Source organism: Monodon monoceros, unplaced genomic scaffold (genome assembly GCF_005190385.1).
Source record: "Monodon monoceros isolate NGI ecotype Baffin Bay Population unplaced genomic scaffold, NGI_Narwhal_1 Super_Scaffold_18, whole genome shotgun sequence".
Lineage (NCBI taxonomy): Eukaryota > Metazoa > Chordata > Mammalia > Artiodactyla > Monodontidae > Monodon > Monodon monoceros.
In genome coordinates this window covers 103,311,819-103,339,368 of record NW_021703774.1, presented here as the reverse complement: position 1 = coordinate 103,339,368, position 27,550 = coordinate 103,311,819, and the positions used below count along the sequence as shown (strand labels likewise).

The 27,550-nt window shown below is 35.6% G+C and overlaps 1 protein-coding gene across 2 annotated transcripts in view; it reads left to right on the top strand.

Annotated features, from left to right (window-relative positions):
• The first annotated feature begins 4,370 nt into the window (after positions 1-4,370).
• PKN2 (protein kinase N2) overlaps positions 4,371-27,550 on the top strand; it is a 128,622-nt gene continuing 105,442 nt past the window's right edge. For both annotated transcript variants that reach the window (XM_029228562.1, XM_029228561.1), the window contains exon 1: positions 4,371-4,746. In XM_029228562.1, coding sequence (XP_029084395.1) covers positions 4,699-4,746 — 48 coding nt within the window. In that variant the 5' untranslated portion in view covers positions 4,371-4,698. The remainder of the gene's footprint in view (positions 4,747-27,550) is intronic.

The window sequence follows — 27,550 nt, the reverse complement described above, 5'->3', positions numbered from 1 at the left end:
AGTGAAGATGGCATGGAGCAGAACCTTGGTGGCCGTGTAGCATGAAATAAATAAAATAAACCTTATTGTTGGCCACTGAGAATTTTTGGAATCATTTTTTACTCAACATAACCTAGCCCATCCTAACTGATACACATGATCTATAAGCTCCTGCTTATTGCTCTGTTTCTTTGCTATAGTCCCACTGGTCTTTCAGTACTTAATTAAGATGCTCCCTCCCATTCTAGAACATTTATCTAAGTTATTCTTTCTCTTTGGAAAGTTCTTTACACCTTTTTTGTCCAGTTAACATTTACTCACAAGTGAGATCTCAGCATAAGTGTGAAGTACTTAGGAAAGAATTGCCTGACCTGTCTTTAAAGTACCCTGAATTCACCTTCTTTGTTATTACGTCTCTTTAACTAACCATAAGCCCCATCAAGATAAAGGCCAGTTATGCCTCAATAACCATTATATTCCCAGTGACAGGGAGGAAGGACTTCGTTTTTCTTTCCAAAAACAGCTTTTTCTGCATGTTTGGACACATGGCAAAAAATAGCCATTCTAGCCCTACAACCATAACCCTCCCACCATTTCTGGTCTAGGGCCACCAACTGACCAACATTTCAATACTCTATTTTCAAATTCTTGGGGAGGTAATCTGGTTAGCTAAACTTGGACATGTTCTATCATGGCCCACCCATAATTTGCTGAAAGATCTAGATTAAGCCAAATCAACATGGCTACAGAGACTTCTTTTCTGGTGGCAGAGGTAATTCTCAGAGAAGTGAATGTGGGCTGAGCAGACACCTCCAAAAGTATCTACTATGGTCGCTACAACTTAACTCTACTGTGTTCTCAACTTTAACAATCTTGTTCTCAAAATTATCTTCATAGAGCTTGCAAGGGAACATCCCTGCAAGGGGTTTCCTAAGGAAGAAAAAGGTGGTGACCAAGTAGTTCTGACTGTCTCTCTGAGTTTGCCTCTCCTTTGGGAGTCTCTTAGTTTGATTACCACTGCTACTTTACTTTTATCCCTTGGGAGTAGGGAGTTACTTTCTTTTTCTTCCCACTAACTTGCAAAAACAACAATAACAGGGGCTTCCCTGGTGGCGCAGTGGTTAAGAATCCGCCTGCCAATGCAGGGGACACGGGTTCGAGCCCTGGTCCGGGAAGATCCCACATGCCGCAGAGAAACTAAGCCCATGCACCACAACTACTGAGCCTGTGCTCTAGAGCCCGTGAGACACAACTACTGAGCCCATGTGCCATGAATACGGAAGCCCGCGTGCCTAGAGCCCGTGCTCCGCAACAAGAGAAGCCACCGCAATGAGAAGCCCATGCACCGCAACGAAGAGTAGCCCCTGCTCACTGCAACTAGAGAAAGCCCACGCACAGCAACAAAGACGCAGTGCAGCCAAAAATAAAAAAAGTAATAATAACAAACAAATCACTATTTCTACATGTTTGGTCATCTCTACTTCTTAAAGACCTTTAAAATATCTATGAAAATTTTTAAAAGCTACCTGCAAAATTAGTGACACAATTCAGATATTTTTTATGTCTTTAATTTCTTACATGGAAATTAGTAAAATAAAAAAAATTCCTCTTTTTCATTGTTAATATAAATTAGAACATAACTTGAGGTGAACTATATTTAGGATTCCTCAAAACTATCTGCAAGTAGGGACTGAATATAGCTCATCTGAATCAACATGATATACATTTCCATTAAAACTTTTTCAAGTATGCTTCATTTTGATAAATATATTCCATGTCCTATTATTTGTTCTTTTCCCCCACTTACCACCCCCCACCCCCTGAACATAAACAGTGATCTGGGTAGTAGTTTTCAGCTTAAGCTAATTTACTGTTTAAACCATCACATTTTCCAGATTCTCAAGCAGTTTTATATTGTCTTGGCTCCCTTTTGTATTGTACTACTTTCCCCAACATAACTAATCTCAGAAATAATTCCTATAATTTAAAAAACTTTTTATGCTGGTTGCTTACATTTACACGTGATATATAAAATTAAAGTTACGATCAATACTTGATTTAGCACTAGAAATATGTAAAGTTTGAAATCTTTTTCTATGGTAAAATATTTGAGAGACTATAATGCTTTGAGTTCATTTTTTAATCTATTTTAAAGTACTTATAGCAGCATGGTTTAAGTTTAAAGAAGCACAGGATTGGCAATTAGGAGATTTAGATTCCAGTTTCCATCTCTGCCACTAAGGGTAATAATGTTCCCATGCTCCTAATAGTTAAGTAAATTATGGCTTATTTTCTTCTACGTATAGTAAGTGTTGGACTCAACATTTTAAGTCTCTTCTACCTTTAAAATACCATGGTACTAAAAGGTGAACATCTTTCTCTTATATCTACATTTATTTTTAAAAAGAATGCTCATTCACTATATTTCTAACTCCTTACAAAGGTACTTTTAAATTACATCATTATTAAGCACCTACTATGTGTGCCAGCTATCTCAAATCCATTCTGGAGTAAGGCAAAAGAAAAATAAGCAAAATATATCTGCATGCATTTAATGCCACTGAATTGTATACTTAAAATTGTTAAAATGGTAAATTTTATGTAATGTATTTTTAGTACACACAAAATATGTATATCTATCTATCATCTATCTGAATGCAGTGGTCCCCTAACGTTTTGTGACTATCATTTAAAATTGCACTATAGTTGTTTGGACACAAGTCTGTTTCTCCAAAGGACTCAATCACTCCAGGGACAAGGACTCTTTCTTAATCCTAGCTGTAGCTCCAGGGTCTAGAACACTGTCTGGCTCTTACCAGGGAGGGCATTTTTATCCTGGTTTTTCCAAGTGTTGTTATAGCATATGTTTTAATTATCATTTTCAACCAAGGCTATGTATTAAACATATAAACAGTTTTTAAACTTTTGAAAGACTCACCAGAAAAATTCTCTATCACATGAATTGGAGTTCAGAAAATGTGATCACAGAACTCTAGACAAGTGTTTGTCAAATAAATGCATTAGACTTTAGAAGGTAAAAGGATAAACTTAAGTCCTAGCATCAGCCCAACAGATCTTACATGCAGCTTAAGAGGTTCATGATAGCATACTTAAGAAGTACGCCTACTAAGCCATTCTTCAAGTAGCTATCTAACTAAACTATCCGTATCACTTTCCCTAAGTAGTTTTTAACAAAGCCATGGCATCTCAGCCTCAAATAATCAAAAGTTAAGCAGGTGCCTAGAATATGCATTCACTCCTCAGACAAAACAAAAGCTACGGGATGGAGATTTTGTTGACAGTCCTGAATATTATAGTGTCATTTCTTAAACCCCCAACTTAAGACTACTTAGCTACATGTTACTAATAGGTTAACCTGGATGTTTACTACAACAGGGAAAGCTGGCTTTTTCCCATTCATGGGGCTAATCCCGCCCCACCGCCTTCACTTTAAATTCAGTTAAAACAATTCAAGAAGCCAACTAATTAAATTCTAAACTCAGCGTAATACTAAAGCCCAAACCACAGTAGTGCAGCGCTTGGGAAAAGGTATCTTTAGAAAACTGTGCGTTAAGGCTTCCCTGGTGGCGCAGTGGTTGAGAGTCCGCCTGCCAATGCAGGCGACGCGGGTTCGTGCCCCGGTCCGGGAAGATCCCACATACCGCGGAGCGGCTGGGCCCGTGAGCCATGGCCGCTGAGCCTGCGCGTCCGGAGCCTGTGCTCCGCAACGGGAGAGCAACAGAGAGAGGCCCGCGTACCGCAAAAAAACAAAAACAAAACAAAACAAAAAACTGCATTAAGAATTGCCAGAGGTCGAGAGCCGCTAACATTTCTTGAAAAGTACAGACCACACCCCACTTTCGCCAGCTGTGCACCTTACTGGTCGCAGAGGCGCGCAGAGGGTGGGTGCGAGCAAAAGGCAAGATTAATAGCTTGGGCTGGGGAATATTCTATCAGGTTTGAGTCCCGAAACTCTTTGGGTTGTGGAGGTTAGAAAAGGGTCCGTTTACGTTAGGTATAAACTGTGGCAAGCAAAGAGAAAAGGACCTGGGGAAAAAAACAAAAAGAAGCGAGTAGCTTCCCGATTTCTAGCGTTCACAGCGGGACAGTTAAACAAGCAGGAAAGCGGGCGTGTGTTTTCTTCTTCCTCTTCCCGCTTCCCAGGAGACGCGAGTCCAGTCCGCTCCCCGCTTTTCACCCTGGCCGGGTCCAATGGCAGTCCCCGCCGCGGAGCCTGGTCGGAAGCCGCCCCGCCCCGCTCCCGCCCTCTGGGTCCCCTCCGCCCCACCTCCTTCGCCCGGCGGGAGGCGGCGGCCGCGGCCGTCACGTGCCCTGGCAGCCGCCAAGTGAGGCCGCTTTTGCGACGCGGTGACAGCCAAATGGTGCGACAGGAGGAGTTGCCGCCGCGGCCGCACAGCCCCGCACCGAGAGGTTCGAGGCGGCTCCTGGCGTCTCCCTGAGGCAGCGACTGAGCAAGGGAGTCCAGCACGGGCGGGCGGCGGCGAGGGGGAGCCCGCTACGAGTGTCCCGGCTCCCCGCCGCTCTCCAAGAACCGGGCGAAATAAGCCGCGCCTCCAGCAGGGGCTGCGCCTCCATGAATCCCTAGGTTTTTTTCTTTCTCTCCCCGCTCCTCACCCCCCACCCCGGATCCCGTCCCGCCTTCTCCCTTCGCCCGCCAGCAGCGGCCGCGTCCAGGTGTGGAGTCCAGAGCGGAACGCAATGGCGTCCAACCCCGAACGGGGGGAGATTCTGCTCACGGAGCTGCAGGTAAGGGCCGCGGCCCATGCACGAGGCACTGGCGGAGCAGAGGGAGAGAGTCTGGCGCGGGGTAGGGGGCCTAGGGGAGCCGTGCGGCCGCCGCGCCCCTAGCCCGCTAAGTGAGGAAACTCGGGGATGTCACTCGGGAGCCGCTTCCTTCTGGAGCCAGAGCCTCTGCCCCCGCCGGAGCCGTGGCCTGCCACCAACTTAATTTGACTCTGCCTACGAGAGGGACCCCATCCTGCGGCCGGCGTCTGCTCTCACCCGGTCTCCGGGGCGGCCAGTTCGCCTCCCCCTCCCTTGTGTCAGAGCCGCCCGCGGACACCCCTGGCGCCCCCTACCTCCTGCGGGCCGGGCCCCGCCCCGCCTTTCCCTCGAACACCGCTCCTTAAACTCCTTTGAATGACTCCCAAGCTGTTTTCTTGTCCCTCCCCTTCCCCTCCGATTCTGCACAAAGAGCGCCCCCATAACTTCCAGCCCCCAGACAAGTTGTTTTTTTTTTTTTAAAGAAAAAACAAAAATAAAGTGTCTCACTAAATGCTGGCTTCACTTCACCAACCCTCTTTAGGTGACTAGATTTCTTTCTTTTATTTTGAGGGCTAACCCATTTATTTCTTTTTTACCAAGTGATAGTTACATGGTCCCCTTCTCAGCTACTCCCGGCTCAGATCCGGAAGCTCAGATGCTGATGCTTTTCAGGCTTTCATTTTCCCTCCTGTTTGAATACCAAAAAAAGAACTACAGAAGTTGTTTACAAACGGCAAAGCAGTCGACTAAGGGAAAATGTTGGGCACCACATGGTTGCAGAAGATGGGAACAAAATAGATCCCTTAATTAAAGTCCACGTTGAGTAGCAATATTATTCTTCCCATTTTCCAGCTAAATATTTGATGATGTAGGCACGATATTGGTGTTTAGGTCTCTTTGATGTGCAGGGTACGTGCGCTACCTTGTTGGGTTTATTTTTCTTTACTTTGGAGTGTCCCAGAGATGTTTACATCTGGATTAAAGTTTCATGCTTGTTCTTTGACTTAAACTTATTTTGGTTTGTTTAAATATAGTCGTCTTTTAGCTACTCGAAGATTGAGATGGGAGTTAAAAGAAAATAAATAGCCTACTTACATTCGTTTTTGTGTGTTGGGCAGTTAATTTTTTTTGAGAAGGCTGAATCTAGACACTCTGAAGGGTTCATTCTTGATGATTTCAAAATTCAGTTGCTTCTAAGTTTTTTGCTGTTTAAATGTATTTTCGATAAATTCCTATATTAGCTTGGTTTATTGTGCAGTTAGATGTAAGCTTGAAGGTATATAATACTCGATCTTTCCTCCATAAAAATAGATTTCAACAAGGTATATCAATGCACTTTTGCAAATTTGGAATCCTTTGGAAATGCAAGGCTGAATTTCATATTATTGAACATGTTGCTATATAGTGTTTTAATTACTCTTAGCCTTTTCTAAGGAAGTCTTCCAGCATACCAGTTAGCTAAATGAATGGAATTTATTGTTTTATTACTTTACGTGAGCTTTTGAAATGAAGTTTGAGGCACATCAGAAATGCTTTCCACTGCCTAGTCTTGAAATTTGAAAAGCATATTTTACTTCTGACTGAAAAAAAGCCATGAAAATAACAGAATTTTTCCTTGAGTGGAGTGGCTTCAGAATCATAAAGTATTTGGCATCCTTATTTGTATTTTATAGAAAGTTGACATAAAAAACTCTTATTTTGGTACTGAATGTGAAAATATATTTTCATGTATATTAAAATATAACATTTAGGGACTTTTAATAAAACCATTTTTTTACAATAACAAAGAAGCAAGTCAAATAAATAGGAATATTTAAATATGAGTATTTTAAAAATGGGACCAGACTAGGGGAACGTCCAATCTAAAGTTAGACTTTTAAATAAACTAAAATGTAACCCCCTCCAGTAAAAGAATAGTTTTTAATAAGTGTTACATTTTAGGTTGTCATGTATATCCAGGACATTTTTCTTGGTGTATTTGACTCCCAATTCTAATAAAAGTTATTGCATTTGGACTTTATCATGTTTATTAAAATAATTGAAAATATTATTTATATCAGCACTCAAGATGAACTATGATAAAATTTGCTTCACCAAGTATATGCATCTGTGCAAACATTTTATTATTTCATTGGGTCATGAAACTAGAATATAGTAACCAAATATTTATCAAACTTGTTTGGAGAACCAGTTTTTAAAAACCTTCTAAGTTGTTTGAATTTATTTAAATTGAAAAGTTGTTTAATGTGAGGTTCTTAATGCTTTTCTGCCATACAGATTTTAAGTAATTAAATAATAATTTGTGTAGCAAGTTTTTAAATTGTTTAGTTGAAATTGTTACTTTGCCATATCTTTTCTCACTCTGAAAGTTACATGTTACAACTTCTTTTAATGAAATTTATACTTATTTATTTAGAAACATTGTATATCCAACATGTAAAAAATTATTTTTCGAATTATATGGCAGAATTTGAAATACTTTACTTGAGGTGGAATTGGCTTATTAATAAGTTTTGATTGTGGAAAGACAAAGAAAATCTGAAACCACGGTCTTGTTAATTGTTGTAATATTTCTATATAATGTAATGTTTCTAACTCTTGTTAGTAATTTAAGAGACATTCAACAAGGAATCATTAATAAAGTATATACAAACTTTGAAGGCTAGAGGCTTCAATGTGTAAGGAAGAATATTTGCTGTGGTAAAAATAAAAATAGGCTGTTAAAAAACATAAACTTAGTTGGCAATTTCTAATTTTTATCTCTTGTAATTAACTTGTTATGTCAAGTTCTCTTGTTTTTTATTTGAAGTGTAGTGGGAAAATGAGTGTGATACTTTCATGAGGCCAAAGAAATTAAAGTTTATTTTCAAGGAAACTGAGTTAATAATGAAAACTATATAAAGAATCTCAAAATGAAAATGTTGGCTACAACGATAATTTTGTAGAGTGTAGACCCAGATATCGAGTAGCATACTTATAAAGTTACCTTGTTGATTATCGGATATTCATCTTCATCAAAATAGCTAATAAAGTGTTGGGAATCTTGAATTCCATTCTCAGCAGAATTTATTTAGGTAGAGGTGACTTGCTCAAGTGGAAGGTTGAGGTAGCTGGTCTTAAGCTACAGGGATTCATTTCAAGAAACCTTTATTGAGTATCTACCAAAGGTATATTGGAGGGCATAAAGATGACAGGATATGGCTTTCACTTTCTAGAGGAGAGTACAAATAACGTTTATTGATTATCTGCTGTATGATAGACATTGTACTTGGTACCCTGTGTACCTTATGTAATCTTTAAAACAATCCAATAAAGTGAGTGTTGTTATTACCATTTTACAGATCAGGAAACTAAGTTCAGGAATAGTTAAGTCAGTCATTCATGTTCACAATGTTAAGTCTGAGCTTGAATTTGGATTTATATCTTTTCCACTACACCATTTTGTAATATGCGGACCCATAAATGTTTTGCATTCCAATATTGTAAATGTGTGAACTTTCTAAAAATTGGCCCAAAATGTAGTTAACCAGAGTTAACTTTAATATAAACTTTATACTACTTGTTAGGTTCCTCTCGAACAAGGAAAAGTGATTTCCACATTTTATTTGGTAGTCTGTAATTTTTGTTTGTTTGTTTTTGTTTTTTTTGCGGTACGCGGGCCTCTCTCTGTTGTGGCCTCTCCCGTTGCGGAGCACAGGCTCCGGACACACAGGCTCAGCGGCCATGGCTCACGGGCCCAGCCGCTCCGCGGCATGTGGGATCTTCCCGGACCGGGGCACGAACCTGTGTCCTCTGCATCGGCAGGTGGACTCTCAACCACTGCGCCACCAGGGAAGCCCTGGTAGTCTATAATTTAACAGTGCTTTATTATTGCAAATAAGGTATAACATTCTACAAAGAATAACAGTACAATAACAGTTTTGCAGGTTTTCTTCATTTAACAATTAATGTTTCTGATGAAAGTTGTCAGATGTTCACCCAAAACCTTCCAAAAGATTTCACGTTTCTCTGTAGACTGTCCGTAAGATAGACTTTGCTTTAAAATTTTAAGCTATGTAACCAAGCTGTGTGTTTGGCACTGAGTAGGTACACAGTACATTGATGAGAAGGCTCCATTTGTTACCTAGGATGAGAAATGTCTTGACTGTTGAAAGTTGACTATGATCATTGACTTAAGAAATTACTTAGTTTTCTTTATTTTACATTTCTAATCCCTTGTCCCAAAAATATTCCCTTAAAAAGTTCAAAAGGGATTTCTGCACTAGTTATGTTATATCTATATATAGCACCCTCTTATTTTACACATTTGATGGGAAATTAGGAGGTGGCATCTAATTTTGCAGTGATACTGGAACGTAGAAGGTGTCTGTGTTGGGAGGATTAAGACGAGCATGAGTTGGGGGAATGTAGCATGAGAAAGTAGGTAGATGGTTAAGACACATTTTACAGTTTTTTTTCAAACTATCAATGTAATACAAGTGTATTCTAGAAAATCTGGAAAATGCAGAAAAGCATCAAAGAAAATAGAAGGTGCTAATAGTTCTATCAGAGTAATTGACAAGCTTTTCCAACTTATAAGTCCCATGGCATTTGAGTCCATTTCCTCTTTTTCCTCCCTTTTGTAAAAAAATTGAGATATATTTGACATACAATGTGTGATTTTAAGGTATACGACATACTCATTTGATATTTTTCCTCCCTTCTGTATCCTATTTTACTTATTAGAATTGTAAAGAGAAATGAGGTTCATAGAGTTTTAAGATAGAAATAGCTGTAGGTAAAAAAAAAAATTGCCACTAGTTCTAGATAAGTGGATCAAAGTAGCTTTATTGACTTTTTTATCTCAAAATATTTTTATTTTGAGTAAATCTTTGTGCTGAAACTGGTATTATAAAATGATGGCTCTAAAATGATCATTTTTTCGATCATCTCTAATTAGTTAATAGAGAGATGAATATCACTTAAAATAATGTTACTTCCAGAAGCATACATGATATTTGAACAGAGTAGTTAATTTTACATCATTTTGTAGTACTGTGTACTCTATTGAACAATTGTCAAATGTCTACTGTATTTCAAAAACGAATTTTACTCTAATCAGAGTATGACAGAAATCATGTAACATTTAATACGAATAACTTTTGGTATGCAGCAGAGTTCAAACTTGGCAACAAAGAAAGTCGAAACTAGTTAAAAGCTTTAAAAAGATACTTAAAATCTTGAACTGAGAAAAACGTACTAATGAAAAAGTAAACTTCTGATATCTTAGAAAAGCAGAAATAGAGAACATTTATTTTGATACATGTCTAGTTTCTCTTAATTTTATTTAATGAAATCTTATTTGAAACTAGCTCTGTTGTCACATTTAGTTTTTCACAATCTCAGAAAAATTAAATTTGTGTAATATTATATACATAAATATTGTCTGTTAAAAATGAAGAACAGGAAAGCCTGGGAGGAGTGTATTTGATGATAAATACCTTAGATTTGAAGGTAACTGTTGGTGTCATGTTATAGAGATGAACTGATAGACAAGAATTACATAATATATACTGTTATTAGGCTATATCTATTTTAGGAACTTGGCAATGTTTACTTTTTCTAATTGGTTGAAGCTTTACTGCCCTGGCTTACAAACATCATAGTTTATTGGAAAGTTGTTATTACAGAATTTAGAATTTATTTTAGATTATAGAAAATACACTTATCACCCAATACGTATGCTAAATATCATATATTTTACAATTAATCATATTGTTTTCCCTTTCCTATAGTTGTTTCCTTAGAGATTCTCTAAGGAGGTGCTTTTTTTGTCTGTTTCAGAATTTTCATTGAATAAATTTCATTAAATTTTCAGATTTTTTTTCCCATTTATTAAACCTTAGGTACACTGGTTTGGATTAATCATTATCCGTCCACATATCATTGTAATAAACACCCATGGACCACCACTCACTCCCCAACTCCCCCTAAAAGCTAGGAACTAACCTATACATGGTTTTTCTTCATTCCATCCCCCTACCTCCACCTTCTTGTCATCCAAAGTAACCATCATCCTGAGTCCTGTGTTCATTCTCTTTTTTTAGTTTTGTTGGATATACAATTCTAAAAGTTATATCTTTTATTTTAGTTGTTTTTATATAATTGTGTTAATATAATCTCTCTAAACTTGATTTTTCACTTATTATTGCTGATTTAACCATATTATTGTATGTTGCTGTAATCACTCATTTTAATTGCTGTGTGATATTTCAATGAGTAAAATATTCAACTCTCCCCTTATTGGATATTTGGATATTTATCCACTGACTTTTCCTTGTTGGGCCTTTATTTATTTTCTGGTTTTTGTAATTGTGAACGATGATACTATGGATGTTCTGTGCATTCTTTCTTATTGCATATATGTAAGAGTTTCTATTAATTATATACCCAGATGTAGAATTGTTGCCTCACAGGGTAATGCCCAGCTTGCAGTGTGGTTGTGCCAATTTATAGTCATGTCAGCAGGTAAGAGACAAAAGATCCCTTGGTCATCCATCCTTTCTGACATTTGCTGTTGTCTTTTAATTTTTACAAATCAGAAGAGTGTAAAATGCGATCTCCTCAAATGGTCTTGATTTGCATTTTCCTGATCATCACTGATGTAGAACATTTTTTTTTTTAATGTTTAGTGGCCTTTTATGTTTCCTCTTCAGTGAAATTTCTGTTCATGAGTCTTGCCTATTTTTCTGTGTTTTTTAAATTGATTTATAAGAGTTCTTTATATTCCTCATATAAATCCTTTGTGTGTATTGTGAATGTCTTATCTCAGTTTGTAACTTGTCTTTTCACTTTTGGGGGTTTGTGGGAGGGACAGTTTTAAGTGTTTTACCTTTTTGGCAAATATTGAAAATCATTTACATCATTGTGATCAGCAAGCCTGCACTTAATATCTAGTCTAGGTTTGGTATAGAAAGGGTAAAGTTATACAGTTTATGACTCATGGATTTACAAAGTTTCCACAGGAACAGCTATAGGAAGTTGTATAAAATATTGTATTGTTTAACACATACTAGGCACTCAAATGTTATTTGACTCAAAGGGTAAATTTAGAAATAAATAGTGTAAATTATATATGTAAATAGTCCATCAGTTGCTTATTTTCCCATTCCATATCTTTTCAGTGCAAATTTATTACTATTACTAATTATTAATATTTTATTCTTTCATTTGAAGGACAATATATTCCAAGTCTAGAATTATGTGAATTGGTCATTCAGTCATATGCATAGCTTGTCAATAAAGTGCTGTAGCTGATCAGATTTAATACTGGGTATAAAATAGAAAATAATCATCTCTTGCAGAATTTACTGGTATTTACAAACCTGGAATCCTAAATGCAGTTCTTGCCATTGCTGTGATATCTGTTGATGAAAAAAAATTAAATTTAATTTTTGTTAAATTTATTGATAGTATGCCTAAAAAACTTTTGACTAATTGGACACTCCTTAAATTCCACTAAGAAAAATGTATTTGTTGAATATATAAATATATTCATATCATATAATCAAGAAGACTTTTACTTAAGGTACATTTTTAATAAATAAGTGAATTTAGTGATTCATCATGTAGCATTTTGATCCATTGGCAAATTAGCCTACTTCTCATTTTGCAGCTCCTGTGATTGAATATATCATCCAATATGGCAGTTAATTGTTAAATTATATGTGTGTCTCCCACTTTCAGGACAGGAACTAGGTCTTACTCAGTTTTATGCCCCTAGCACCTGACATATGGCTTTCGCTTGATATATGCTTGAATAAATAATGCTTAATAAATAAATGACTGATTTCTATGACTAATTCTATGACCCGTTTACTACATCTGACTTTTCTGTATTTCTGAAGGTGATCATTCTTTTGTTGCCCGTGTTAGAAAGATCTGCTGGTCACTTTCATTTGACTGCTGTCTCAGCCTCTTCAGTTGATTCTTCTATTTATGTAAATTGAATTCATTCATTGCTTTGCCACTGCCCAAGTTTGGGCTCTCATTATCATTTGAATGATTACAGTATCTTGATATTCCACCTCTACTTCTTCAGTCTCATTCTGTTTTTGTTTAGACTATGTACAGCTGCTAGATTCAGAAGTTGTCTGCAGCATTCAGTGACTCCTGACTGCTTGTGAGATACAGTCCTAATTCCTTAGCTCAGAGCTGAAAGCTGTCATTGCCGTGGCCCTAGAATACCTTTTTTTCTTTTTAATTTATTTTTGACGCAGGTGCAAAGGCAATCCTGTGGAGGATTTTCTTTCTTTCGTTTTTCTTTTAATTAATTAATTTATTTATTTTTGGCTGCATTGGGTCTTCATTGCTGCTCGCGGGCTTTCTCTAGTTGCGGCGAGCAGGGGCTGCTCCCCGTTGATTCTCATTGCAGTGGCTTCTCGTTGCGGAGCATGGGCTCTAGGCACACGAGCTTCAGTAGTTGTGGCATGCAGGCTCAGTGGTTGTGGCTTGCGGGCTTAGTTGCTCCACGGCATGTGGGATCTTCCCAGACCAGGGCTTGAACCCGTGTCCTCTGCATTGGCAGGCGATTCTTAACCACTGTGCCACCAGGGAAGCCCTCAAAAATACTTTTTTTTTTTTTTTTTTTTTTGCGGTACGTGGGCCTCTCATCGCTGTGGCCTCTCCTGTTGCGGAGCACAGGCTCCGGATGCGCAGGCCCAGTGGCCATGGCTCACGGGACTAGCCGCTTCGCGGCATGTGGGATCCTCCCGGACCGGGGCACGAACCCATGTCCCCTGCATCGGCAGGCGGACTCTCAACCACTGCGCCACCAGGGAAGCCCCCCAAAATACCTTTTAATTCTTAACTCTTTTCATGCAAACAGCCTATGTTTTAGGCACACCATGATTAGTGATTTTTCCTCACCTATATTCTGTCTGTATTTTATTGTTTTATTTTTTTCAACTGGAATGTTTCTTTAGGGCCTAGTTTAGATTTGCTTTTTAATTTTTTTTCTTATTTTCCCCTAGTCATGTATAATGTCTCCTCAAAATTTACGTAGGATATTTTCTATCTCATGACTTTTACCATACATTGTATTGCACCATAGTTGTTTGCATCCTACCTCATTTTCTCTGCTGTGTTGAATGCTTAAAATCTTTGACAAAAAGAACTATATGTCCTGTCTTCACCTTTATGCCTTTAGTCCTTAGCAGAGCAACTTGTAAATAGTAGCTACTTGTTAATGTCTGTTGAATAAATAACAGGCTCATGTCCAAAAGTCCCCAGATTTTAAGTTTATTACCTAAAACTTTGTTCTTGCTTTTGTTATGGTCTTTTTGAGGGAGCAGAACTGCATTGTGTCATTTTTCTTTGGGTAGGGCCACTTGACATGTACTTGATTTTAAGTTTATTACCTTTAGTCGTAATAATTTAGTTCCTCATCTCAGATTGAGAATTTTCTACTGGCAGAAGGAACAAAGTCTAGATACAACTGAAGCAAGTAATAATAAAAATAGCAATTTTTTATTTTATTAAAAACAAATTATAACTAATTTATACTGATGTTATTTCACTGAATCCTTAAGACAATTCTACTGAATTTGTACTATTATCTCTACTTTATAGGCAAGAAAGCAAAAGTTTAAAGGAAATAACCTCCATGGTCACATAATTGGCATGAACCAAGATGCTCTCTGACTTGAGAGGACAAATTCCTCTTAACCCATATACTATAGTTTCTCTTTCTTCTTTTGGCATTTTTCTCTGCTCCTCCTTTTCCCAGACTCACCCCACTCCAGTAACCACCCCCTATCTCCTGTCTGCTCAGGTTCTTACCCTAGCCTTTCACTTTGTGCAGCATCTCTTATATCATTCCTTCTCTCTCAACAATGCCAATGTTTGCTTTTTCATTAGGACTATTCTTGATGACTAGCTAGTTGATCTGAAGGACAGATCTTACCTTCAAGCTCTAGGTAGGATAGGCTTGAACCCACAATCTTATGGCCTATGGAAATCCTAAGTCTCCCCAAGATTTGTTTTCCTGGTGGGAAGCACTTAAATTCTCAGGGCACCCTCTGCTTCCTGGGTTTCTGTTTCTACATATGTTTATAGGCATGTAACAACTTAATTGGTTTCAGCAAAGATACTTATATTTCACTGAGTCCTCTCCCCCATAGTATACCCAGTTTCATATCCCATGGTTGGCTCCTCTCTCCTCAACTTCCTGTCTATTCTTCAATCCTTTCTTTCTTATTTGCCATCAAAACTCCAAATTCTTCTCTCCCTAAAGAAGAACAGTTCAGTTCCCTCAAATTCTTCCTCTCAAAAGGCAGAGCCAAGTTCCTCAAGTGTTCATCAAACAAGACCTTATATATTAAAAGAATCAGTCCTCCTTAGAAAACAGGTATAGTTGTAAACAGCAAAACTTATTTCTTGCTGTATCAGTAAAAGTTATCTAATTTTCTGTTCTCTTGGGAGCCTTGAGGAGCAGGGAAGTATTCTTTTATCTACTAATGAGGCTGTCAGTTAGAAGTGCCTGTGACAATAAAGATACTTGACCCTATCAATTCTTGATGCATTATCAGTTTGATACGTAAAGAAAAGGAAGCGTTGAGTTTTAAAAGTATGCATTTTTTTTGAAGATACTTAAGCATGTTACAACTAGTAAGTCATGGACCAGTGCTGTTCATGATGATATTTTCACCCTAAGAACAATGTTGTATGAGTATGTATTCTGTATGTGTCTATATAAAGTTGCCAGTTTATAAGTAGAGATGCGGACTGTACTCCATTCTGAGATTTTGCTGTTTCTGCTTCTCTTTATATCCTTCCATTCTTGATGTCAAAATGTACTCTCTTTTAAGAAATGATTAGAATAATTGATAGTTATATTCTAACTGGCAAAATAATAAATCAGTAATCTTATATATATCTGCCAAATTTCTTTTTGGAAATTTACTGATCAGTCATTTTAAGGCCTAGTTGAAATCACTGGTCTAGTAGGTAAAGTTTTGAAATCATACAGATCTAGGTTTAAATCCCATATTCAGCACAAATTAGCTCTCTGACTTTGTGGGTTATTTAGCTCCATGAGGCAAGTTTTCTTATAAAAATGGTGATAATTTCTGGCTCAGGGCTATTGTAAGGTTTTTTTTTTAATTGAAGTATAGTTGATGTGCAATATTATGTAAGTTACAGTGTACAATATAGTAATTTACAATTTTTAAAGGTTATACTCCATTTATAGTTATTATAAAATATTGGCTATATTCCCTATGTTGTACAGTATATCCTTGTAGTTTATTTTATACGTAATAGTTTGTACCTCTTAATCCCCTACCCCTATATTGCCCCTACCTCCTCCCCCTCCCCACTGGTAACCACTAATTTGTTCTCCCCCTCCCCACTGGTAACCACTAATTTGTTTTCTATATCAGTCAGTCTGCTTCTTTTTTGTTATATTCACTAGATTGTTGTATTTTTTATATTCCACATGTAAGTGATATCATACAGTGTTTGTCTTTGTCTGACTTATTTCACTTAGCGTAATACCCTCCAACTCCATGTTGCTGCAAATGGCAAAATTTCATTCTTTTTTATGGCTGAGTAGTAGTCCATTGTATATATACCACAGCTTCTTTATCCATTCATCTGTGGATGGACACTTAGGTAGCTTGCATATCTTGGCAATGGTAAATAATGCTGCTGTGAACCCTGGGGTGTATGTATCTTTTAGAATTAGTGTTTTTGTTTTTTTCAGATACATACCCAGGAGTGGAATTACTGGGTCTTGTGTAGTTCAATTTTTAGTTTTTTGAGAAACCTCCATACTGTTTTCCACAGTGGCTGCACCAATTTACATTCCCACCAACAGTGTATGAGGGTTCCCTTTTCTCCACATCGTCGCCAGCATTTATTTGTTTGTTTGAAATTTATTTTATGTTGGAATATAGTTGATTAACAATGTTGTGTTTCAGGTGTACAGCAAAGTGATTCTGTTATAAATATACATGTATCTATTCTTTTTCTAATTATTTTCCCATTTAGGTTGCTACATAATATTGAGCAGAGTTCTATGCACAATACAGTAGGTCCTTGTTGGTTATCCATTTTAAATATAGCAGCTTGTACATGTCAATCCCAAACTCCCTAACTCTCCCTCCCCCACACCCTTCCACCCTGGTAACCATAAGTTAGTTCTCTAAGTCTGTGAGTCACTTTCTGTTTTGTAAGTAAGTTCATTTGTATCATTTTTTTTTTTTTTTTTAGATTCTGCATGTAAGCAGTACCATACGATATTTTTCTTTTTCTGTCTTTTGTTATTTTTGTTCTTTTTGATGATAGCTGTTCTGACCGGTGTGAAGTGATATCTCATTGTGGTTTTGATCTGCATTTCCCTGATGTATTTTTTTAAATGATGTACATAAAGTTCCTGGTATATAACAAACAGTAATCTTTCCCCTGCAGGTTTATGTTTTAGGATTACTTCATTTTTCTTTAAATATTTAAGTTTTGTGGTTGACAGGCTGGCTGAAGTTGGGCATAAGAGATCTAGAGAACTGATCATACTTCATAGGTTGTTTTCCCCTCTTTTCTTTCCTCTTTTGCTTCATAGAGGGTATAATGAGGATAGCTATCTGAAAGATGTGTGTATTTCCATGATTGTCTTAATTTAAATTATCAGTATGCTGAAGTTATGTGTGTAAGAATAATAAGAAAATGATAGTTTGATAAATGATGAACTTCTAGGATTGAGCTTTCATATAAGAGTCTGTTATTTGTCATGCAAAAAATATGCATTGTAAATATTGAGCAATAGAACAATTCAGAGATTTCATGAAGCAGTTTAAATAAGTTCAGATCCTTATTTTGTCCTTTCCTAGAGGCTTTTGGACTTTTTATAAATTTGAACTAAGATTATATATCTGCAGATTCCAAAATGGTCCCTCACATTTCAGCACTGAAGAAACAGACTTGTGGTAATATACTTCTGAATATTAATAAATAATATCAACTCTAATTGAATATGTTTGAGCTTTGATGTGTAAGTTATACTAAATGTCCAATTGTTTGTTGCTTATTGGTTAGAATAATTGACTTTTCATTTTGTTGCTGTGGAAACCTTGTCTTTGCACTCCAGCATCAGGAGAGTTCATTTTACTATAAATTTTTGTTCTGGTGTATGTTTTCATTGTGTTAAAACCTCATAAAACTCTGTATAAAATTCTACACTTAGTTTTGGTTTGTCCTTTTAAGGATTGGAAATCTTAAATATCAGATCTAAAGTAAAATTCTTATCAAATCCCTAAAAAAACCCACTTGACTAAATCTTAAAAAAAAAAAAAGGGGACCTTTCCTTTCCTTTCCTTTTTTTTGAAGTTAGCAAGATGGCAGATAGTCTTTATTTTACTGTACTGTAATGGTAATTATAGAAATGAAACTGGTGTTTGTTGGTTACCTCATACAAAATAAAGGAAGATGTAGAAAAAATATGAGTAATATTACTAATAGCAATATCACTCTGTTTGTGAAGCATTTTTGTGTTATAAAGCACTTTTATATGTATTATTTCAGTTGATTCTTAAGATGACCCTTTTAGTTAGGCATAGGGAGGAATTATTATACCCAGTTTACAGGTGTTCATGTTTACTCAGCCAATGCCTGCTTTAACCTAAACCGTTATCTTCTGACTCCTATCCCTCATTTTAGTACTCTATACAATTCTAGTTTTATTAACTTTTAAAGTTGTAATCTTTTTCTTTACTATGCTTAAAAAATGGTTAACATTTTTAAAGCTATTTTAAAAATGAATGTCATTTTTTTTTCAAGGGAACAGAACAGCTATAAAGGCAATACATAGTTTGCCACCTAGTTGTGCGTATTCACGGTAGTATCAAAGTCCTTTGTAGAATTTTTATAAGATAAAAATATTGTAGAGGCATAGTGATTCCAGCAGTAGTAGTGTGTAACTTCTGGAGAGTTTATCATGGTTTAAAGTTTATACATAATTTAAAAATCATTTAAAGAATTTATTACTAATGAAGTTGAATGATATTTTCTATATTTATAAATTATATATGTTTAAATAGGCCAATCATGTTACCCACAATATCGACTTGCAAAGTGAGTATTTTATATGCATGAGACATATTAGTGCACTGAAAAATTACTCATTTTATATCTTTTAAAGGAATAATATATATCTCTCTGATGTTAAAATTTAGTCTGCACTTATTTCTAGTTTGTTTGTGGGGGCAAATATCTTATAGTAATAAACTGCTTTAAATAAAAAAGTTTTTAAAACACCTTAGAATAAACTTCATTTTATAAGCCCTTTTCCACTTGAGCATCTAATAACTTTCCTAAAATATTTTGTTGTAACATGTTAACACTTCTAGTGATCATAGCATTTGGGCCTAAATACATTCAGATAGACTTGTGAGAAAAAAGGATGATCTATTTGTTTTTGTTATCTACATTAATTTTATCCTCCTTTCTTGTGCCTAAGTAATTTCTTATTAGTGGTAGTATTCTCATCCCTACCCTAGTTTTTCCTTGCTATGCTCTTTACAGTCTGAGAACTGTACTTTTATTATGCCCTACCACTAAAATAGAGTTCATTTTATCTTCTAAGGAAGTTAAAAATAGTTATACAGTTAACTGAATGTATTTCTGGGTTTTATTTTTCTTGTTGCTCAATATGTGACTCGCTCAAGGCCAGCTCTATTGCCAGTGCCTAAAACCAAACCAAACCAAACAACAAAACACTAAGTATCAATACTTTGCAATTCAGCTTTGACTTTACTCTGTCTAACCTTGCGCCTTCTTAAAAAAGACAATATTCTCTGTCCACCTAGATCCTGTAGAAGTAAAATGCTCAGCTCTTGGCTAGGCTATAATGGGATAATGTAATACAACTTGATTCCTAATGGGGTTACTATAACTTTCTTTCAGCAAATCTGATGTTTTCTTCTGTTAAAAAAAAAGCACTGTATTTCCTTTTTCAGTGACTTTAGATTTCCAGTTAGCTCTTTTATCAGAAGTACTTATTTGGTCAGATTATGATGCTTTTAAAAAAGTTTTTTAATTGTGGTAAAATGCACATAACATTTACCATGGTAATCATTTTTAAGTGTATAGCTCAGTGGCATTAAGTACATCCACCGTGTTGTACAACTATCACCACCATCCATCTGTAGAACTCTTTTCATCTTGGAAAGCTGAAACTGTACCCATTAAACACTAACTTCTCACTACCCCCTTTCCTCAGGTCCTGGCAAAAACTCTTCTACTTTCTGTCGCTATGAATTTGACATATAAGTGAAATCATGCTGTGTATATCTTTTTGTGACTGGCTTATTTCACTTAGCTTATGTCTTCAAGGTTCATCTTTGTTATAGCATGAATTTCCTTCCTTTTTAATCCTGAATAATATTCCATTGTATGTATATACCACATTTTGTTTATTCATCCATTAATGGACACTTGACTTGCTTCCTTTGATGATCTTTTTTTAATATATATTGCACTGAGGTATTGTACCTAGTTGTGATCGTTTGATAGGGTATAACTGTTCAGTGCAGTAGCCACTAGTCATATGTAGCTATTAAAGTTTAAATTAATTGAAATTAAATAAAATTTAAAATTTAATTCTTCATTCACATTAGCCACATTTTTAAGTGCTCAGTAGCCACATGTGGCTAGTGACTGCCATATGGGCAGCATTGATATATAGAACATTTTGATCATCACAGAAAGTTCTATTGAACAGTGCTGTATAATGAATGCACAGGCTTATTTTAATACCTTGAATTTAAGGAAGACAGAAAAGTCTCTTGTGGATTATGGAAATATTTTTATTTATATTTGAATAAAGAAATGTTTTAGTTTTGTTTAGAAAATAATTATGTCTGTTTAAAGACATTTTTTACAGTGAGTCAAGAGTTTTGGGTTCACACTCTTGACTGGAAAGTATTAAAGTACTTTGTGCTGAATGAATGTTAAATTGGTTTTCAAGTGAAGTAAAACAATGTCTTAGAAGTTTAATATATTAAAGCTATGTAAAGTGTATATATCAGAGATTTACAGGAAAGTAGACTGAGTTTGAAATCATATTTTATATCCATTATTCTCTTAGGAGAGTATGTGTTGTGTTTGCTTTTAGGAGTTGGAGTTAATTGATCTCAGGTGTAGAAGACAGCAAACGATGATTAGTAGTAATTTGTCCAGTTTCTTCATGTTGAGATCTTAAAACAACTTATTCTAGAAATTCTGTATTTTAAATTTTATTTTTTTATTGAGATATAATTGCCGTATAACATTGTAATAGTTTTAGGTATACAACATAACAATTTGATACATGTATATGTTGCTAAAAGATTATCACAACAATTCTAGTTAACATCATCATCACACATAGTTACAAGTTTTTCTTTTCTTATGATGAGAACTTTCATAAGATCTCTCTTAGCTACTTTCTAGTATACTATACAGTATTGTTAACTAGAAATTCTGTACTGTATTCTTAAGCATTTTTACTGTCACTGAAATTAGATGAAGCTTTTTTTTTTTGCTGACAACCTCAAATGCCATCTTTAGAGAACTGGAGGGGCAGATGGTGTGTGTGCGTGTGTGCGTGTGTGTGTGTGTGTGTGTGTGTGTGTGTATGTAGCATTCCCTTTATTACTCTGTGTTGTGTGTTTTTATTAATACCAGTTTACCGACTTATCTTTTTAGATTACTTTTTAAAAATGTATCACAGGATATTTTAAAATGCATGAAACTGTTTTTGAACCTGCTGGCTATGTTTAGAAATTAATTTAATTGCTGAATAAGTGCTTGAGCTTGAGCTCATTTAAATCTAGCATTTTAAAAGTAATTTTTTAAACTTTTTATTAATTCTATGAGTATCTTATTTGAAAGACTGTAAGCCAAAAATAAAATTCCTCATTTCTTAGAATAATGGTTCATGTATTTCTTTTCAGAAGTAAAAGGAAATTGATCTAATCTCATTTTTAAAAATCTATCAAATGACTTTTTCCATATCAGAACTTTTAACTGTTACTGCATTAGTTTAAAAACAATCTTTAGTTAGAACTAGTATTAAGGAGCAAAAACTTAGGCTGTTGTTTGTTCTGATCTTGTAGAAAGAGAAGGGAGTGATTATTGACAATAAACAACTCTGGAAAAGATATCCTTTTAGGCTTAATTATTGGAGTTGAGCTAAGAAAGGATACCAGTTCACATTCCAGCTCTTTGTAAAACAGAAACTTTTGTTTTTCTGTTAATAACTTGGGTTTCTGCAGTTACAGATAATGAGCTGATGTGATAATGAGAAGTGGCTGAAGCTGAGGAAAGTAGATAATTTTTAAAATCTAGTGTATGTAGACACCATAAAACACCTACAAATAGCAAATAACAAATATTTAGTTCAGGAAAGAGTTATAAAACCAGTATTTCACAGTTCACTATTTGAACACTAACATTTTGTTTTTATCTGATGATACTTGCAACAAGTTTTTTCATATCTAGGCAAGGATATAATTCATTAATTCAGTCAATAGGAATGCCATTGTGTACCTACTGTTGTAATCATATTTGTACAAATGAATTTTGGTATTATTGTGAAGTTAAAATAGACACATTCTCTTTGTTTCAGTAGTCCCCAAAGGAACGTTTTAAAGAAGTTAACTTCAAAAGTTGCATTATTAAGACATGTATTTGAGAGGCTCTCCCTGAAAGATGATTAATTCTTATGATTCAGGCATTGCCAACTAGACACTGTATGAAAATTTCCTATTCAGAACCTTTCGTTTATATAAAAAGAAGTTTACTTAAGGGCTTGCATTGTTGAAAGGATTATGTATCAAACTGGAGCCATTCAATTTAAAGTACACTATTTATAGCTTTAGAAAACTGATCAAAATTAATTCTTATATTAGTTAATAAAAAAATAAATTTTTTAAAAAAAAATTATTTATTTTTATTTTTGGCTGCGTTGGGTTGCTGCGCGCGGGCTTTCTCTAGTTGCGGCGAGTGGGGGCTACTCTTCGTTGCAGTGGGTGCTCATTGTGGTGGCTTCTTTTGTTGCGGAGCAAAGGATCTAGGTGCGCAGGCTTCAGTAGTTACAGCACGTGGGCTCAGTAGTTGTGGCTCACGGGCTTAGTTACTCTGTGGCATGTGGAATCTTCCCAGACCAGGACTCGAACCTGTGTCCCCTGCATTGGCAGGCGGATTCTTAATCACTGTGCCACCAGGAAAGCCCAAAAAATAATTTTTAAATGTCCATAGAATATAGAGCAGACGTCGCAACTAACATGCCTTCAGGATCTAGGCAAGTAACAAAATAGTGAAGCAGGTGAATGTAGGGAACATATACACAATGTGGAATTGACAAGTATAAAAGCAGCTGGTGTCAATCATTTCCTGGCTGTGGTTGTTTCCATATGGGCTCTCATTGCCTTTTTGTGGGGAGATATACTCTAAATTTTAAAATATTTGTTTAAATTCTTAAAAGACTTCTAATCAAACAAGACATGTTTGTAGGATTATCTCTTCCACTACAGTAATTTGTCTTTCTTAAATCAAATATTGAAGTGCCTACCATATTCAGGTACTATGTTAAGAACTATGGTATATACAAATGAACGTTGGACCTGGCCACTACCCTTTAGAAGAGCATTCTTCAGTAATACTTCCTGGGATGGTAGAAATGTTATGTATCATTTTGTTTATTGCCCTATATAGTAGCTACTGGCCATATGTAAATTGTGGCTAGTGCAACTGAGGAACTGTCTTTTTAATTTAATTTAAATTTAAATATACACAGCTGCATGTGGTTAGGGACTGTTCACTAACAGTGGTGCTCTAGAAACTAAATTCAGTTGCTAAGACCATCATGAATAGTTACCAGTCCAAGATTGAAATTATATTTCAGGATAGCAGTGGAAGAGATGACTGGAGGTCACACACAATTTCTCAGTGAGTTGCACAGGCAGTTGCTATAGGACTTCAGAGAAGGGAGTGGTCACTTTAAGATAAACTTTAGGGAGCAGGTGAAATTTAAACTGGCTCAAGGGATAGGTGGAATTTTATTAAGAGAAAAAGATGTTCTAGGAGAGTGGGATAATGGGACCCAAATGCATGCAGGCAGGGAAAATTAAATAAAACTTCCTATTTTTCATTTAGAAGGCTGCCCAAAATTATGTTTTTTGGTTTTTTTTTTTTTTGCATTTTAACAGGCACATTATTTAATAATTGAAATTGGCCTTGATATATTTGCTGGTTCTAAACTTTTGTCAACAGCTCGAGAAATAAGGCATCGTGCTGTTTTTATTCTTTGAGGTCAACAGCCAAGAAGATGTAAAGAATGTGAACTTTTAAAAAATAGCTTTATGAACTTCGACTCAGTTTTGCTGTGAACCTAACACTGATAAAGCCTATTTTTTAAAAAATAGCTTTCCTTTATATCATATTTACTCCTTTTACTTGGAATATGCAGATTTCACCACTTAAAAGTTTTTTAGTCAGTTATGACTTCTTTCTCGTATGATGAAAGATATTTTAACTCAAAAGAGCTAAGAGAAAAGCAAATGAAAGCTCTCAAATGCTTAGTTTTCATGAGGTATCGTAGTTTCAGTTGAAAACTTTTTCTGTTTAGTAGTTGTTGGATCTTTTCTTTGGGGGAATTTAACTTGCAGCATGGTGTTTGAAATATTTTGTATTCTGTTCATGCATACACCAATTTAAAGGGATGACTTCTTAAGTAGTTTAGCCGGGGAAATCTTTGACTACTGATGCAGTGATATTTTGAGTAGGAAAATGATTTATGAATTAAAATATACTAAAATCCCTTTTAAATAATACCTTATGAGAGAGAGAGCATTTCCTTGATTATCTTATATAAAAGTAGCAGTACTTCCCACCCTACCTTCCAGTACTCCTTATCCCCCTTCTGCTTTCTTGGTTTATTTATGTAGATTACATGAAATAAAGCATTTATTACTTTATGTGCCTGATACTTAGTGGGCACTCAATAAGTATTCTTGTCTAACCTTCCTCATCATCATGAGTAACCAAATTCTTGTCTTTTAAAATGTATAGTGAGAGATACTTTTTAAAGTGGTAGTTTTAATTTATGCTAATAAATGGTAATTATTTTCATGTATTACAATAAAGTCTAAAGTATGCAAATAGTTTTATAACTTTTTAAAATAACTTTTCTCTCTCCTGCCACCCCTCACCTCTGGTAACCACAAATCTGATCTCTTTTTCTATGAGTTCATTTCCTTGTTTTGTGTTTTGGGTTTTTTTTTGCGGTACGCGGGCCTCTCACTGTTGTGGCTTCTCCCGTTGCGGAGCGCAGGCTCAGCGGCCATGGCTCACGGGCCCAGCCGCTCCGCAGCATGTGGGATCTTCCCGGACTGGGACACGAACTTGTATCCCCTGCATCGGCAGGCGGACTCTCAACCACTGCGCCACCAGGGAAGCCCCATTTGCTTGTTTTTGAAAATATAATTGACCTATAATACTATGGTAGTTCTTGCTACACAACGTAGTGCTTTGGTATTTCTGTACATTTCAAATGATCACTGCAGTAAGTCTCGTTAGGATATGTCACCATACAAAGATATTACATAGTTATTGACGATATTCCCCAAATTGTACATTTCATACCTATGACTCATTTATTTTGCAGCTGAAAGTTTGTACTTCTTAATCTCCCTCACCTATTTTTTTCCTCCCCTCTGGCAACCACCTGTTTGCTTTCTGTATCTATAACTCTGTTTCCATTTTGTTGTTTGTTCATTTGTTTTAATTTTTAGATTCCACATATGGGTGAAATCACATAGTATTTGTTCTCCTCTGTCTTATTTCACTTAGCATAATACCGTCTAGGTCCATTCATGTAGTCAAAATGACAAGATTTCATTTTTTATGACTGAGTAATATTCCATTATATATATATATATATACACACACACACACACACACACACACACACACACACCCCTCATCTTCTTTATCCATTCATCTATTGATGGGTGCTTGAGTTGCTTCCATATCTTGGTTATTGTATCTTGTGTAGGCATAGAGAAATAAAATTACTTGTTCATGTTACATAGCAAGTTAGCCCAACTGGAATTTGAAACTAGCTCTATCTAAATCTAAACCAATGCTCTTTTCACTATACAGTTTATATTTTAATATTTTAAACAATTACAGAGGTTTACTGTTGAATTTTGTAATAAACATTTTCCCCCATCACAGATGTGATTTGATTTACTATAGAATTCTTGCAACAACATAATATGATAAAAAGCTGAGGCTACTAGTCTATAAATCCATAAAATATTAAGTGAGATGGGCATAAAACATAATATAAAAAGCTGAGGCTACTGGTCTATAGATCCATAAAATATTAAGTGAGATGGGCATACAACATAATATGATAAAAAGCTGAGGCTACTAGTCTATAGATCCATAAAATATTGAGATGGGCATATATCAATTTAGCCTAAACTCATTTTACAGATAAGAAAAATGAGACCCAGAGAGGTTAAGTGATTTGTCTGCCATCACTAAGTAAGGGAGCTGAGACTAGAACCAAGATATGCTAACTTGAGTAGAGATTTTTAATGAACAACCTTGAATTTAATAAAAGGAAAATATGACCATGTCTACAATAAGGGAATAAGATAATTAAAAAGGCTTTCTCTTTTAAAAAAAAAAAACCTTTCTTTAATGAAATCTAATTGACATTCAATAAACTGCACATATTTAAAATACACAATTTGATAAGTTTTGGCACACCTCTACACTCATGAGACCATTACTGCAATCAACAATGAACATGTCTATCACTCCCTGAAGTTTCTTTGGGTCCCTTTGTAATCTTGCCATTACACCCTCTTCCCCAATTCCCAGGCCTAGAAAACTGCTTTCTATCACTATAGATTCATTTGCATTTTCTAGAGTTTTACATGAAAGAATCTTACAGTGTGTACTTTTTTTTTTTAACATAACTTCGTACACTCCACATAGTGATTTTTGAGATTCTACCATGCTTTTGTATATAGCAATAGTTTGTTCCTTTTTATTGCTGAGTAATATTCCATTGTATGGATATACCACAATTTGTTTATCCATCTACCTGTACATGGATATTTGGGTCGTTGCCAAGTTTTGATTATTACAAATAAAGCTTCTATGAACATTTGTGTGCAAGTATTTTAGTGGATTTATGCTTTTATTATTCTTGGGTAAATGCCTGGGAGAGAAATAATTCATTTTGGTATGAAAAATATCTCATTATTTTAACTGCATCTCCTAACAAAGGTTTGGTAGTTTTTCATATGCTTATTGTCCATTCTGAATTCTACCTGGTTGTATTTTTTTAACCAAAATATTGAGGGAAAGCGACTCTAACATTTCACATTTGTTTACCCCAGAGTGCTCTAGATAATGGCAAAAGTAATCCATGAATAATTTACATTTGAATTACTACAGTACTTGGGTCAATAATTGTTCTTATATTTTTCTTTTGATGCATTTTTACTTGTTTTGTATATTTGAAGGAAATCCAGCTTATTGGACAGTATATGGGAACAAAAGTTATTGCCATTTGGTTACATTCAGTAGCATGACTAACACTAATGCTGATTGACAACCTGGAGTGGGGGAGGGGAATCTCAAATTATTATTATTGTTATTAAGTGTTTCCTTTATACATAATGCCTTAGTGAAATTCTGTAGATCTTCAGTTATAGCCTACCTGTTATCCTCTATGTTTTTGTGGTTCAGC